The sequence below is a fragment of the Rhincodon typus genome, chromosome 32 (assembly GCF_021869965.1).
Source record: "Rhincodon typus isolate 14 chromosome 32, sRhiTyp1.1, whole genome shotgun sequence".
NCBI lineage: Eukaryota > Metazoa > Chordata > Chondrichthyes > Orectolobiformes > Rhincodontidae > Rhincodon > Rhincodon typus.
The window spans coordinates 22,985,728-23,001,014 of NC_063363.1; the positions used below are offsets into that span (position 1 = coordinate 22,985,728).

The window sequence follows — 15,287 nt, forward strand, 5'->3', positions numbered from 1 at the left end:
GTCACTCACAGTCCCCATTAATAACTATTCACCCTCCCAGCCTGATCGTTAGCAACTCATTTGTCTGCCCAACTGCCTTTTCCTCTCTTTGGAATAAAAACAAAGTTGCTGGTAAAGCTCAGCAGGTCTGGCAGCATCTGTGAAGGAAAAAGCAGAGTTAACATTTTGGGTCCGGTGACCCTTCCTCAGAACTTGTTTCACTCTCTTTGGGCTCTATCCTATCGTTTGCTCCCTACCCCACCCACCTCCCTATTTTCTGCATATAGACTGATGATTTCCCAGCCACCATCAGTTCTGAGGAAGGGTCACCGCACCCGAAACATTAACTCTGTTTTCTCCTTCACAGATGTTGCCAGACGTGCTGAGCTTCTCCTGCAACTTTATTTTTGTTCCTGATTTACAGCATCCGCAGTTCTTTTGGTTTTTATCTGGAATTCTTTATTGCAGAGTGGTGTAGAACTTGCGTCATTAGCTAAAATGAAGGTTGAGATAGACATTATTAATCAGTAAGGGAATTAGTGATTATGGAGAAAAGACATGGAAGTGCAATTGAGGAGTTGAATCAGCAATTATCTCATTGAATGGCCAAGCAAACTCAATTGGCCCAACATCCTATTTCTGCTCCTTTGCCTTATTGTCTTATGGTCTGTCACTTGTCCCTAATTTTGTTTCTCTGACATTACCTATTAGGCTATTATGGGTACCTTATTGAAGACCTTTTGAAAATCCAAATAAATTACATCATTGTCTACTTTATCTGTTACCTCCTCAAAAAAATCAGTAAGGTTGAATAAGTTAGATTTTCCCTTCTGAAATCCACATTAACTATTCACTGTTAGACCACCTGTTAAATGCAGTGCCTGATAGGGTAGGTAATGGCTGGGTGGTGTTGTCGCTAGACTATTAATGCAGAGACCTGAGTAATGTTCTGAGGTCCAGGGTTTGAAACCTGCAATGGCAGATGGTGGAATTTGAATTCAATAAAAATGTGGAATTAAGGGTCAAATGATGACCATGAAACCATTGATTGTTGGGGGGATATCCCATGTAGTACCCTAATGTCCTTACTTGGTCTGGCTTACATGTATCTCAAGACCCATATCATGTGGTTCATTCTTGACTGCTGGCCAATTTGGAATAGACAATAAATGTTGGCACACATGGGTCAAACAAATGGCCATGCTCCAATTTTAACATTATGCTTTCTCTTTCAGGATTCTCACATGAGAAGAAATATTTTCTTACTGTCTACCATTTTAGATCATCATACATACTGCAATTAGATCTTCCTCAGTTTTATGTTTGAAGGAATGCAAATCTGCTTCATGTAACCCTTCTCATTTTTTAAGCCCAGTAGCTCCATTATCAATTTGGTTAATTTTGTGCTGCATCTCTTGCAAGGCCAAAGGCCAATATATTTTTGCTGAGATATGATGTCGAGAACTGAATGCAGAACTTCACGTTTTGGCTATGCAAAGCTTTATATAATTATGGCCCTCTTAACTTAAAGCCATATTCCATTAGCATTTGGAATTTTCAAAAATCAGGCCTAGTCCACTTGCCTTTAATGATTTTTGTACCTGTTCCATCATTTACACAATACTTTAATCTGTTTTAAAAAGTGAACTAACTCCATTGAGGCCAGTATCTCATCACCCTTTATTTACATGTATATATGACCTGCTAGCTCAGAGCCAGTCCGTAGAGTAGTGAGATTCTCTGAGACTTTTGTCTATATCTGTCTGCCAGGGCTCCCTGACTGGCCCAGGTTAACAGCTTCAATCAGAGATCTGGTACTCAATGAGAGCCACCTGACCCTCATTCCAATCGTTATAAAAAGGTTTAACAGTTATATAATTGTGAAAATGCCAGCATATTCTCATACTGATAGCTTTTAACTATTTACCTCCTCTAATTTTGCATACATTATGTTCTGACAGTCAGCCCTAATAATAAGATGACAGTCTTCATTGACAGAAATGACTACCCTTCCTTCACCATTTCTGGGAACGATAGATGGGGAATGATCTTGATATTTGAATGGACTGTTTCCATTCTGATGGCATTTTCCTTTGAGAAGTTTTGACTTCAAGTTTCTATAAGAGGAGGCAGCTACAGTTTTCCCGAATATTAAGGAAACCATCGCAGAATACAATGCATTATAAATCATGGTGTCTAACTGGCATCTGGAGTTTGCACTGCCAGGTTAGTGTCAAGCTTTTTACTCTTTGTTATGTGCTATTTTAAATGTCTGATGTATTTTGATTCATGGAATATTTCTTAGTTTATAAACCATAACTGATGAAATTCTAGAATGTTCAGAAAATGGCATGTGGGAAACAATATTCTGTTGAAAACCCAATTATCAGTTTTCTGTTTCATGTCTTCAGCTTTTCTTTGACTTTGAGTAGTGAAGCACGCTATTCAGCTATTATTGTAATGTCACTAATATAGCCAATTGCAGCAATAGGTACAATATGATTAGATCTGCAAGATGCTAAAGATTGCTGTTACTTGCTAGATTAATGTCCATAAGTTTTCCCCGGTACTAAGAGATGATAGACTATTATCAGAGTTAGTCCCCAGATTTTCCTGGTTATATTATGCTTAGCATATTTGTTTCTGTATTGCTATTGATTCAAGAAGGCCTCTTTGGAATCACACGACACAGAAGGAAACCAATTAGCTCTATAGTGCTCATGACAGCTCACTGATTGAGTGATCGAATTAATCCCACTCCCAGACCCTTTCCAAATGGTTTTGCAAATGGTTTGTTTACAATAACATATCTAATTTCCTTGTGACAGTGTTATACAAAAGAAGCAAGGATGATGTAGAAATTTAAAAAAACTTTGTATAATGAGTATGGAATGCACTAGATGGAAATATAGCAGAGGCAACTTCCAATTGAGGCATTCAAGAGTGCATTGGAAATTATTTGGAAAGAAATGGGTGCAGAGATATGGAGTAAAGGCAGGAGATTGACACTAAGTAATAGAATCGGTGCAGGCATGATGGGCTGAATGGCTTTCTCCTTCAGTGTATCAATTGTGCAATTCTGTGAGTGCGTGATAAGGGCGGTGAATCTGTGCCTATTGTCATACATGATGTGGAGGGGCTGGAGCAACATTGGCACCTGCTAGCTCAAAGCGGAGAGGATCTCCAAGAAGATTGTACATATTGACACGGAGATGAAGTTCCTGCAGAGATGCAAGAAAACAGAAAATCCAGAAAGAGCTACAGATCGCGAACCCACTCAAGTCGATCTACAACACAGACTATGCTGAGAGACTACCATTGCAAACTCTTCAATCATTTCGGACACTAACTTTACAGCAGACGCTGCAACCTTGAAATCGAGATAGAGTCCACATTCTCAGCTTGTGTTCAGGCTACAATGGACTAGTTATGAGGCACTGCCAAGCAGACGAGGCAATGGAACTACGCCACCTACATGCACAGCAAGAACAAGGAAACTGGAGAAACTTGGCATCACCACCAGCAGTTACCAAACCTCTCCCAGTACCACAGTTGAAACCAGTACCACCACAGGGAAATCCATCATCAGCTTGTCTAACCACACCCTTCAAACAGAAGAAATTGAATTCTCAGGCAAGGACTCAATTTCTGCCCCACTACCAAAATTGTTCCTGTTTGGTCTCGTAGCAAACACAGAGGAATTCATCAGGTGAATGAGGCTCCGGGAATTCTTCTATAAACCCCAACATGTCAGCAGCAAAGCCAATGAGATAACCAACAAACTGGAACAGTTGACAGAGAGATCCGCAGTGCAGTGGCCAAAGAAGAACGAGTTGAATTGGATCCCTCTGGAAGGCTGCTGCCCTATTCTTGTTATGTATGCTCAAACCATCAGGAGATGCGTTAACACCAATTTATCAGCCACACTCATAAGATAGCTCAGAGCGTCACCCAGGCACAACACAACGCCATCTGTGATCTCAAGACCAATCGCAAAATTGTCATCAAACCAGTATATGAAGGAGGAGCTATCGTCATACAGAATAGAATGGACTACTGCAAAGAAGCATACTGACAACTGAACAACCGGGAGTAATACAGACAAGTACCTGCCAATACAACCAAAGAACACACCCGTTAACTGAACAGACCGATCAAGACCTTTGATCTAGACCTTCAGAGTATCCATGCATTCTCATCCAGCATACTTCTCGCATTGGAGACTTCTACTGCCTTCTGAAGATACACCTGGACATCCCATCATGTCAGGCAATGAGACCCTATGTGAGAACCTCTTTGGCTATGTCCACGGCATCTTGAAACCCATTGTACAAGGAAACCCCAGCTTCTGTTGTGACACTACAGATTTCTTACAGAAACTCAGCACCCATGGACTGACCAAACCAGGAACATTTCTCGTCACAATGGATGTTTCGGCATTCTACACCAGCATCCCCTACAATGATGGCATCACTGCAACAGCCTTAGTACTCAATACCAACAACTGCTGATTTCCAGATGCCATCCTACAACACATCTGCTTCACCTTTGACCACAATGTCTTAACCTTTGACCACCAGTTCCTTATCCAGACATATGAAACAGCCATAGGGACCAGACTTGCACCGCAATATTTTAACATTTTCATGCACAAGTTCGAGCACGACTTCTTTGCTGTGCAGCACCTCCGACCAATGCTATACACCAGATATGTTGGCGCCATTTTCTTCCTTTTGGACTCATGGTGAGGAATCACTGAAACAACTACATAGTGATATCAACAAGTTTCATCCCACCATCAGACTTGCCATGGTCTACTCTTCAGAATCAGTCTCATTCTTGGACACCCACAGCTTCGTCAAGAAATCTCAGTACCTCACTCTACCGCAAGCCCACGGATAACCTCACAATGCTGCACTTCTCTATCTTCCACCCTAAATATGTGAAAGAAGCCATCCCCTACGGACAAGCCTTGCATGTACACAGGATCTGCTCAGATGAGGAGGAATGCGATAGACACCTAAAGGTTTTGAAGGATGCCCATGTAAGAACGGGATACGATGCACAACTCATCAGTCACTAGTTCTAACATGCCACAGCGAAAAACTGCAATGATGTCCTCAGAAGACAGACACAAGATACAACCGAAAGAGTACCCTTTGTCATCCAGTACTTCCCCGGAGCGGAGAGACTACGCCATGTTCTTTGCAGCCTTCAACATGTTATCGATGACAATGAGCACCTCGCCAAGATCTTTCCTACGCCTCCAGCTCTCGCCTTCAAACAACTGCCAAACCTTAAACAGAGCATTGTTTGCAGCAAATTACCCGGCCTTCAGGACAACATCAACTGCAACACCACACAACCCTGCCATGGCAACCTCTGCAAGACATGTCAGATCATCGACATGGATACTACCATCACATGTGGGAACACCACCCACCACCTACACAGTAGATACTCATGTGGCTTGGCCAATCTTGTCTATCTCATATGTTGCAGGCAAGGATGCCCTAAAGTATGGTATATTTATGAGGCTATGCAGATGCTACGACAACAGATGAATGGACACCATGCAACAATGGCCAAATAGGAATGTTCACTCCCAGTTGGGGAACGCTTCAGTGGTCAAGGACATTCAGTCTCCAATCTTCAGGTAAGTGTCCTCCAAGGTGGCCTTCGAGATAGACAAGAATGCAGAACTGCTGAGCAGAAACTGATAACCAAGTTCTGTACCCATGAAGCAAGCCTCAACCGTGATCTTGGGTTCATGTCGCGCTACATGAGACCTCACGACACTTCTGTATCTGTAAAATCTTCCTTACTGTCCTGTTTTGATACGATCACCTTGATGAATGACTGGAACAGCATGATAGGTATAAGAGTCACATGGTGTCTCTACCTTATTTCGTTTGTACAGTTTTGGATTACTTATTACTTTGGTTAGAGCCTCAGCATGCGACTCTTATACCTGTCATGATATTCCAGTCATTTGGTTTGTCTCCAGCGCCATCTATTTTTAATTTTTTTGTAATTATCTCTTTGCCTCATTTACTCAGATTATAGGTCATCCCTTTGCTTGTTATTCAGCTGCTGACACCCTAGTCATGCCGTCTAACACTTTTGATCACCTGCAGAGACTTATTCTTCGACACTCCACTCACACCATTTATGTGATCTTTTGATCTCTTTGCCCTTCATCTCTCTGCCTATAAATTCTGTTTCTGTGTGCTTTTCTCTCACTTCACCTGATGAAGGGACTATGCTCCGAAAGCTTGTGATTTCAAATATGCCTGTTGGACTATAACCTGGTGTTGTGTGACTGTTGTCGTACACTTTGCATTCTAGGCAGTAGAAACGTATCTGTATTCCTTGTCCAACCTGTTCTTTTGCCAATAAACAATTAAAAACTAGGGTGAAGCAGACAGAAAATCCAAATTATGCTGTGAATGTTAAATGCATTGTATTGATGCACAGTAAGAAACAAAAAAAAGTAGGAGGGTTCACCAGGCTGCAAACCCATTGGACAGAAGATAAGCATTTAAACTTCCTAATTGTTGATGCCAGACCAAAACGTTCCAGAAGGAATCGAACTTCCCTCTCTCTGCACATTGCCTTGTATCTGTTTCAGAAGAAACCCATCAGAATTTAACCACTTATTCTCCAGGTAAGATTAGAGTGAACAAGATTTATATAAATAACTTCTTCCCAAGTACATTTATTTTTCTTTTAAATGATAATTACAGCTGCCAGTAACAACTGCAATCAACAAATGCATTGACAAAATGTGTTGTCTTAGCATTAATTATAATGATTAATTCTGATCATTCAGAAGCTTGAAAAAGTGATTGTTTTTTGATATACAAAGTGTGTGAGAATGAATTAAATTACTGGTCTGTTGAAGCTCAATGATTGCATCATGTCTATATTGATTTATCAAGAAAACACAAATTTACAGGAACTAAAATATTGCAAGACAATTCTTGTCTGTTATTGAAATATCAAATTGTATTATCCTGTCAGGGAACTTTTCCAATTATAACAGGGAATTTTTTTTTTATATTACTTTAAAGTGCTATGTCAAGACATCTTAAAACCTAATTCAGGCTATGTTTGCTTAATGGTTCAGATATTTTGAATTGTTCTATGGAATCTTGTTTGCCATTCAGAACTCCATTTCAGAGCGCTCACCAGTTCAGTGTTAAATCAGCCTGGTTGAAGTTTCCTCCACAGTGAAATGGCTTGCTGGCTCTCCAAAATCCATTATACTCATGTTGGGGACTTGCAAAAGCTGTGAGTGTACTGCCCAGAAACTTCAGTCAACTTCCTATAGCAGATCACCAAAAACAATTTGCAATTATATAGCACCTCTAACATAGAAGTATATTTCTAGATGCTTCAAAGTACTGTAATCAGGTGAAAATCAATAATAAGGCAAAAATGGTATTTTTGTAGGTTGACTAAACGTTTTACCTTCCAGTTTGGAACAATTGAGTTTGGACGTAATAAAGAGGTGGAAGTAAGTTTCAATAGCTTGTAGACTGAGGCAGAGGGAAAAGCAGACAATATTGCAGAGGTGCACGGAGGCGATCTTTGTAATGTAGAGATTACATGGTCAGAAGTTCAGTTAGGAATCATGTATGACTTCAAGTTGCAAGGAATATGACAGAGGCACCGAGTAGTGACTACATGTTATGGTTTCAGGCTTTGCAGCATTTATTGGATGCAAATCACTGTTATCTAGGGGTAGATTTTGGGCAAAGAGGTGGAAGCAGGAGAGTTGGTGACAGCTATGCTGCCAGCTCGACATGTGTATAGGTGGAACCTAATGTTCATGTTTTGCTGATGTTGCAGAGTAGCACCACCTAGGTGAGCAGTAAAAGGGGGTCAAACAAAGATCATTAGGTGGTTCTGGTACCAGTGTGTGAAATGAAGTCAGTGCTGGAGATTCATAGCAATGACCAGATCAGTAACAGAGGAGAAACATTGCAGGACGATGATGTAGCCGACTGAGTCAAAGGTTGAAGTAAAGTTGAGAATGGCTCATCATATAACTCCATCATTACTTTAAGTGGAAAGAATATCAAGTAAGTTCTATTCTTATCCTCCTTAATAAGTTTCACTCCACTCTGCTCTCAGTCTAGACAATATTTCATGCCCAGACAGTAGAGAAAAGCTCTACCCCATAATCACCAACATTAGGATCATAGAATAAGAATCACGGGTGAGAATGCTGACTGAGTTTTCTCCATCTTAAAAAGGGCATGGAGCGAGTAAATTATCATTGCTATTGGGTGGCACAAAAGAAAATTACTGTGGATGCTGGATATCTGAAATAACTAACAGAAAGTGCTGGAAATACTCAGCAGAACAGGCAGCGTCTGTGGAGGGAAACAGAGTCAATGTTTCATTTAATATGATCTTTCATCCAAACTAATGAAAGGCCATTTCAACATGAAGTATTAACTCTGTTTCTCTTCACAGATGTTGCCTGATCTGCCGAGTTTTTCCAGCATTATATTATCCTCACCTTGGATATCAGAAACTAACTCAGTGCATTCTGGAAGTTGAACTGAGGACTGGTTTAGTTTGCATGACTCAGTTGCACACAGAGCAGAACTTTTATCAAATGAGTTATTAATCAAGACTGGATACATAGAGGGCACTGAGAAAGATCTTTCTCATTTTTTTCTACAGATTAAACAAGCTTTGTTTTTAACTTCATTGTTCACATGATGACTTCTGAACAGGCCAACAAAATGAAAGAGAATCAAATGCAGGGAAGTCAGCAGGCAAGAATGCCAGACCTTCCATCGCGCTGCACCTGGAGCCTGGGGATGCCACCATCCAAATCTCCACACACTCAAGATGAGCTGTAGGTATTACATACGCTTAAGAGAAGTAGCTTCACAGCAACAAGGCCATGTGTCATTTAAATCATATAACAAATAGTTTTACTTTCTAAGTGTCAGACAAAGTCAAGTCCCTTTGTGTAGTAGAAGCTTTTTGGGGATCATATTCAGTGAATCCACTTATTTTTATTTGCATGCAATAGAGATTAACAAAGCGATTGTCTTTGTAGTATTAAAGTACAACTTCCCTCAGTATACATGCACAAGTGAAGGTCACAGAATTAGCTGTTCTGGTGTAATTCTCCGTTTGTTCAACTAGCTCCTCTGAGTAAGAATGTAATGAGTTATCAATATCGGTTTCACCAAGTGGAATCCTCACAAAATCTAACAGCGTATACACAATTGATTACAATTGATTGTAATCTAATCAAAGTCCTGTAAACATAAGGTAGTGTCAATTGAATGGTTTGTGGTCATTAACTGAAACCCAAAGGACTGGATTTAATGCTTGCTTGCCAGTGTATTTGAAGGTGGTGGGGCTTATTAAATCTAGTGGACAGCATAGCCACCTTCCTGCAAAAATGCCATTCCCTATTCCCAATTCCTTCGCCTCCGCCGCACTTGCTCCCAGGAGGAGGCATTCCACTCCCGTACATCTCAGATGTCCTCGTTTTTCAAGGACCGCAACTTCCCCTCCTCTGTGGTCGAGAACGCCCTCGACTGTGTCTCCCGCATTTCCGGCAACTCATCCCTCACACCCCGTCCCCGCAATAACAACCGAAAAAGAATGCCCCTCGTCCTCACGTACCACCCCACCAACCTCCGGATCCAACGCATCATCCTCCGACACTTGCGCCATCTGCAATCCGACCACACCACCAAAGACATTTTTCCCTCCCCACCCTTATCTACTTTCCAGAGGGATCATTCTCTCCATGACTCCCTTGTCCGCTCCACACTCCCCTCCAGCCCCACCACACCCGGCACTTTTCCCTGCAACCGCAGGAAGTGCTACACCTGCCCCCACACCTCCTCCCTCACCCCCATCTTAGGCCACAAGAAGACTTTCCACACCAAGCAGATGTTCACCTGCACATCAGCTAATGTGGTATACTGCATCCGCTGTACCCGTTGTGGCCTCCTCTACATCAGGGAAACCAAGCGGAGGCTTGGTGACCGCTTTGCACAACACCTACGCTCGGTTCGCAATAAACAACTGCACCTCTCAGTCGTGAACCATTTCAACTCCCGCTCCTCAGACGACATGTCCATCCTGGACCTTCTGCAGTGCCACAACGATGCCACCCGAAGGTTGCAGGAACAGCAACTCATATTCCGCTTGGGAACCCTGCAGCCCAATGGTATCAATGTGGATTTCACAAGCTTCAAAATCTCCCCTCCCCCTACCGCATCCCAAAACCAGCCCAGCTTGTCCCCGCCTCCCTAACCTGTTCTTCCTCCCACCTATCCCCTCCTCCCACCTCAAGCCGCACCCCCAGTTCCTACCTACTAACCTCATCCCGCCCCCTTGACCTGTCCGTCCTCCCTGGACTGACCTATCCCCTCCCTACCTCCCCACCTACACTCACCTTTACTGGCTCCATCCCTGCCTCTTTGACTTGTCCGTTTCCTCTCCACCTATCTTCTCCTCTATCCATCTTCTATCCGCCTCCCCCTCTCTCCCTATTTATTTGAGAACCCCCTTCCCCTCTCCCAATTCTGATGAAGGGTCTAGGCCCGAAACGTCAGCCTTCCTGCTCCTATGATGCTGTTTGGCCTGCTGTGTTCATCCAGCTCTACAACTTGTTGTCTCTAGCCACAATTAATGCCCACTTAAAGGCCTCATCCCACGATCGCTAGCACTTTACTGGCCACAGGAGTGGCCTATGCCAAGTTGCCAAACTGACGGTTTGATTTGGGCCTTTCAGAGGGCCCCATAAGGCTGAATCCGGTTGTCATCCCCACAAAAACCTTTCAAACCTTAGACTCCCAGTTCCTTCATTATAATCGCTCCTCACAAGGGCTTGCCAAATTGGCCTGATTAACAACTGCAAAAATTATCTCCACTCCTGATTCAGTGCCACACAGGTCTGTCTAAAGTGCTGGAGAGATCTCTAGGGCAGGACATCCTGACCCAAAAGTGCAGAAAATCTGCCTCCCAACATATGGTATTATTCAGCCCAATGAAACAGTGTATGATAATGAATTCATTACCTGTCCCATTTTCTTTTTAAAAATAGAACCTTTTCTTTATTTGCAGAATTGCCTCAGTTGTACATGGGAGGCATTGTTTTTTTTATTTATTCATTCATTCATGAAATACAGGCATCACTGATAGGGCCAACATTTATTGCCCATCCTCAGGGTCATCTTTAGTAAATGATGGCCAGTCTCTTTTATAAACTGCAGCATTTTGTATGATCAATGTGTATCCGTATTGCTGCTGGACAGGGAGTTCAAGGATTAAGGAATGGTAATACATGCCCAAGTTAGGAAGGTGAGTAACCTCAAGAGGAATTTGTAGTTAAGAGTATTTCCATGCGACTGCTGTACTTGCCTTTCTCAGTGGTATAGGTTACAGCCCTGGTAAAGTGGTCACGGTGAATTTCTGCAGTGCGTGTTGCACAGATGGCACCCGTTGTGGGTACAGTGCATCAATGGTGGAGGAAGTGAATGAAACTGATTGCTTTATCTTAGATCGTGTTGAGATTCTTGATTGCATTTGGGCCTGCATTCATCTAGGCGTGTGGGGACATTTCTCAATTCGTCATTTAAGCAACACTGTAGCTTCATTTTATAGCTCCCATAGCATTCTTTCTTTGGTTTTTACAGGCTACTTTTCAGGTTCATTGTAAATCAGAGATCAAACCTGCACCTTGACTAAATAGCACACTAAGTGCTGTATTTAATTTTGGACACAAGCACAGTTGTATTTAAATGGTATCAAAGCATTCTGTTACATTCTGCATCTTTGTTCTTTTACAGAAAGGATTCATCCAAGATCTTGCCTAACGTCCTCTATAAAATTGGTAACACTCCCCTCATCCGAATTAACAATATTGCGAAAGAATATGGACTTAAATGTGAGCTATGTAAGTAATATCGAGTGAAATCTCATTATGTTTTCATCCCAGATAAATGAGCTCAAGTTTTTGGATATACCTGGAGCTTCCAAAATATTATTTTGTGTAGTTGTAGTAGACAAAGACAAAACACAAAGGGGAGTCTAGTGCTGTATTTCAGCTTTTTAGGGTTGTGTTGCAATCATTCTGTTCTAGCATCGATTATTGGTACGTTCTGAGTCACTGTATAACAAGGAAGAAAAATTATATTATATTCAGATCAAAACTTGAAGGTTACACTCCAATGGTGGTCTAATGAGGAAAGGCTTTTGTCTTAAACAAAATGTAATTTATTTGTAATTTTTTTGTCAGTAAATTTCAAATGAAAATGCATCTTTAATGTCAATGTTCCATAAAACGAAAGCTTAACTAAATTTATTTTACTAACCTTTAGAATATTAATTGCAATCTTTTACATAAAGTGTCTGTCACCTAATATGAACATTACCTCACACTGATATTTTTGGCAGAATAGTGAAAATGGTCAGACAAGATTTTAAAAATTCATTCTTCAGATGTAAGGGTCACTGGGAAGTGTTGCCAACATTAATTGGAAAGGAGATGTCAACGTTTCGGGTATTGCCTTTCTTCAGGACTGGATGTGGGGATAAGGGGTAGCTGCAGGTAAAGAGAGGTGGGGGGTGGGATGTAGCAGAATGGTGGTGATAGGTGGACATCAGTAGTAAGTATGACCTGGTTGGATGACGGGAAGGATGAATCAGTTGGTAGCTGGAAGGGAGGGTCAGTAGGTGGAATGCAAGGGAGGAAGTGGGGTTGAACAGATTGTTCAGCCTCAGAGAGTTCGAGGTCAGGTACCAGCATACCTCTCCCTCTTCTGTCCACCTCCCCTCCCTCCTCTCTCCCTCATCTCTCCTACACCCCTCCCCCCAGCCAATCGTCCATCCACCTCCCCAGCCCACTACCCTCCCACTCTCCTTACCCTCCCACAACTACTGCCCACCACCACACTGTAAAAGATGCAACACCTGTCCACACACCACCTCCCTCACCTCCATCTAGAGCCCTAAACAGACCTTCCAGGTGAGACAGAGTTTCACCCAAATCTCCTTCAACTTAGTCTATTGCATCCGGTGTTCCTAATGTGATCTTCTCTACATAGGTGAGACTAAACATAGATTAAGTGACTGTTTTGCCGAGCAGTCTAATAACCAGCCCAACCTCCTGGTCACCACCTATTTGAACTCCCCCAGCCCCCTGACATGTCCGTCCTCGGCCTCCTCCAGTGTCGCAACAATTCAGAACACAAATTTGAGGAACAACACCTTATCTTCCACCTGGGCATCCAACTGCCCAGAGGACTCAACATTGAGTTCTCCAGTTTCAAATAACCTTCCAACCCCTTCCCCAGCTCCCTATCCAACCCCACCTCCTCCCTTCCATTCCACCTACTGACCTTCCCTTCCAGCTACTGACCAGATTTATCCCTCCCATCAACCAGCCAGGTCGTAATGATTACAAGTGTCCACTATCACCACCATTCTGCTACCCCCCTCCCCTCCCTTTATCTTCAGCTGCCCCTACTGACACATCTAGTCCTGAAGAAGGGTAATACCCGAAACATTGACTTTTCCTCTCCTCTAGATGCTGCCTAGCTTGCTGTGTTCTTCCAGCTTCCTGTTTGTCTACCATTGATTCCAGCATCTGCAGTTTATTTGTCTCTTGCCAACATTAATTGCCCATATCTAATTGCCCTTGAAAAAGTGCAGTTAATAGTTTTCTTGAATAGATTCAGTCCAAAAGATGTAGGTACATCTGTAATATTGTTAGAGAAGGAGTTCTGAGCTTTCAAACAGTGAAGGAATGCTTTTTTCCACTTGGTCATTGGATGTGGGCTTTGCTGATTAGGCCAGCATTTATTGCACACCCTTAATGGGCTTCGCATATGTGCTACTTAACTGCCTTTTTGACCTGCTGCAGTCCTAGACGTATAGGATACAGAAAATGCTGTTAGGAAGGGAGTTCCAGTTCATGACGGTGAGTAACATGGGGGGAAACATGTAGGTGGCAGCATTTCCAAGTATCTGTTGCCCTTTAGGTGGTAGAGTTTGTGAGTTTGGAAGATGCTGTGAAAGGAGATTTGACTTCTTTTATTTTTTTTATTCATTCATGGGATGAGGGCATTGCTGGCTAGGCAGCATTTATTGCCCATCTCTAATTGCTCAGAGGGCAGTTAAGAGTCAACCACATTGCTGTGGATCTGGAGTCACATGTAGTCCAGATCAGGTAAGGATGGCAGTTTCCTTCCCTAAAGGACATTTGTGAACCAGATGGGTTTTCCTGACAATCGACAATGGATTCATGGTCATGATTAGATTTTTAATTCCAGATATTTATTGAATTCAAATTCCACCATCTAGTATAGCGAAATTCGAACCTAGGTCCCTGGAACATTAACTGCGTCCCTGGATTAACAGTCCAGTGATAATACCACTAGGCCATCACCTCTCCAACTTGGTGAGTTGCTGCAATGTATTGTGCAGATGTCATACATTGCTACCAAAGTGTTTTGTATGTTGTGATGGTGCCAATAATTTGTCCTCAATCAAGTTTCTTGATTGTTGTTGAGACTGTAGACGCGCAGGCAAGTTGAGAATACTCCATTGCATTGCTGAATCATGCCCACTAGAAAGTTCCTCAAATTCGCGTTCTGAGGAGGCCAAGGACAGACATTTTAGGGGGGTAGAGGAGTTGAAATAGTCGGTGAGCAGGATGTTGGGCTGGTCATTAGACTGCTCAGCAAAACAGTCACCTAGTCTACGTTTGCTCAAATTGTTGTATGAGCTCTCTGTGCTATTGCTCCAGATAAAGTAAATTTAGTGCCACCATCCTCTTTCAGCTAGGGGATCTGCAGGATCTGCCTCGTCTAGTGATGTAGAGGAAAATAACTTGCTAGTCTAATAAGACTACATGTGACTCCAGATCCACAGCAATGTGGTTGACTCTTAACTGCCCTCTGAGCAATTAGAGATGGGCAACAAATGCTGCCTAGCCAGCAATGCCCTCATCCCATGAATGAATAAAAAAAAAAAAGAAGTCAAATCTCCTTTCACAGCATCTTCCAAACTCACAAACTCTACCACCTAATAAGGGGTCACACATTTAAAACAGATGAGGAGGAATTTCTTCTCTCTGAGGGCTGTGAAATGGTGGAACTCTGCAGTCAACCGGTGAGGCTGTTCATTAAGTCATAAAGAAGATGTTGTTTATTACATGATATTAATCAGGTATATTTCATAGGGCATGAAATATAAAAATAGTGAGATGTTGCTAAAGCTGTACAAGGCACTAGTCGGACGACAGCTGGAAAACTGAA

The 15,287-nt window shown here is 42.3% G+C and overlaps 1 protein-coding gene across 1 annotated transcript in view; it reads left to right on the plus strand.

Annotated features, from left to right (window-relative positions):
* Window positions 1-6,561: 6,561 nt before the first annotated feature.
* The window catches only part of LOC109915507 (cystathionine beta-synthase-like), a 40,142-nt gene continuing 31,416 nt past the window's right edge, over window positions 6,562-15,287 (plus strand). The window contains exons 1-3 of the mRNA XM_020515139.2: window positions 6,562-6,646; window positions 8,677-8,854; window positions 11,817-11,923. Coding sequence (XP_020370728.2) covers window positions 8,712-8,854; window positions 11,817-11,923 — 250 coding nt within the window. The 5' untranslated portion in view covers window positions 6,562-6,646; window positions 8,677-8,711. The remainder of the gene's footprint in view (window positions 6,647-8,676; window positions 8,855-11,816; window positions 11,924-15,287) is intronic.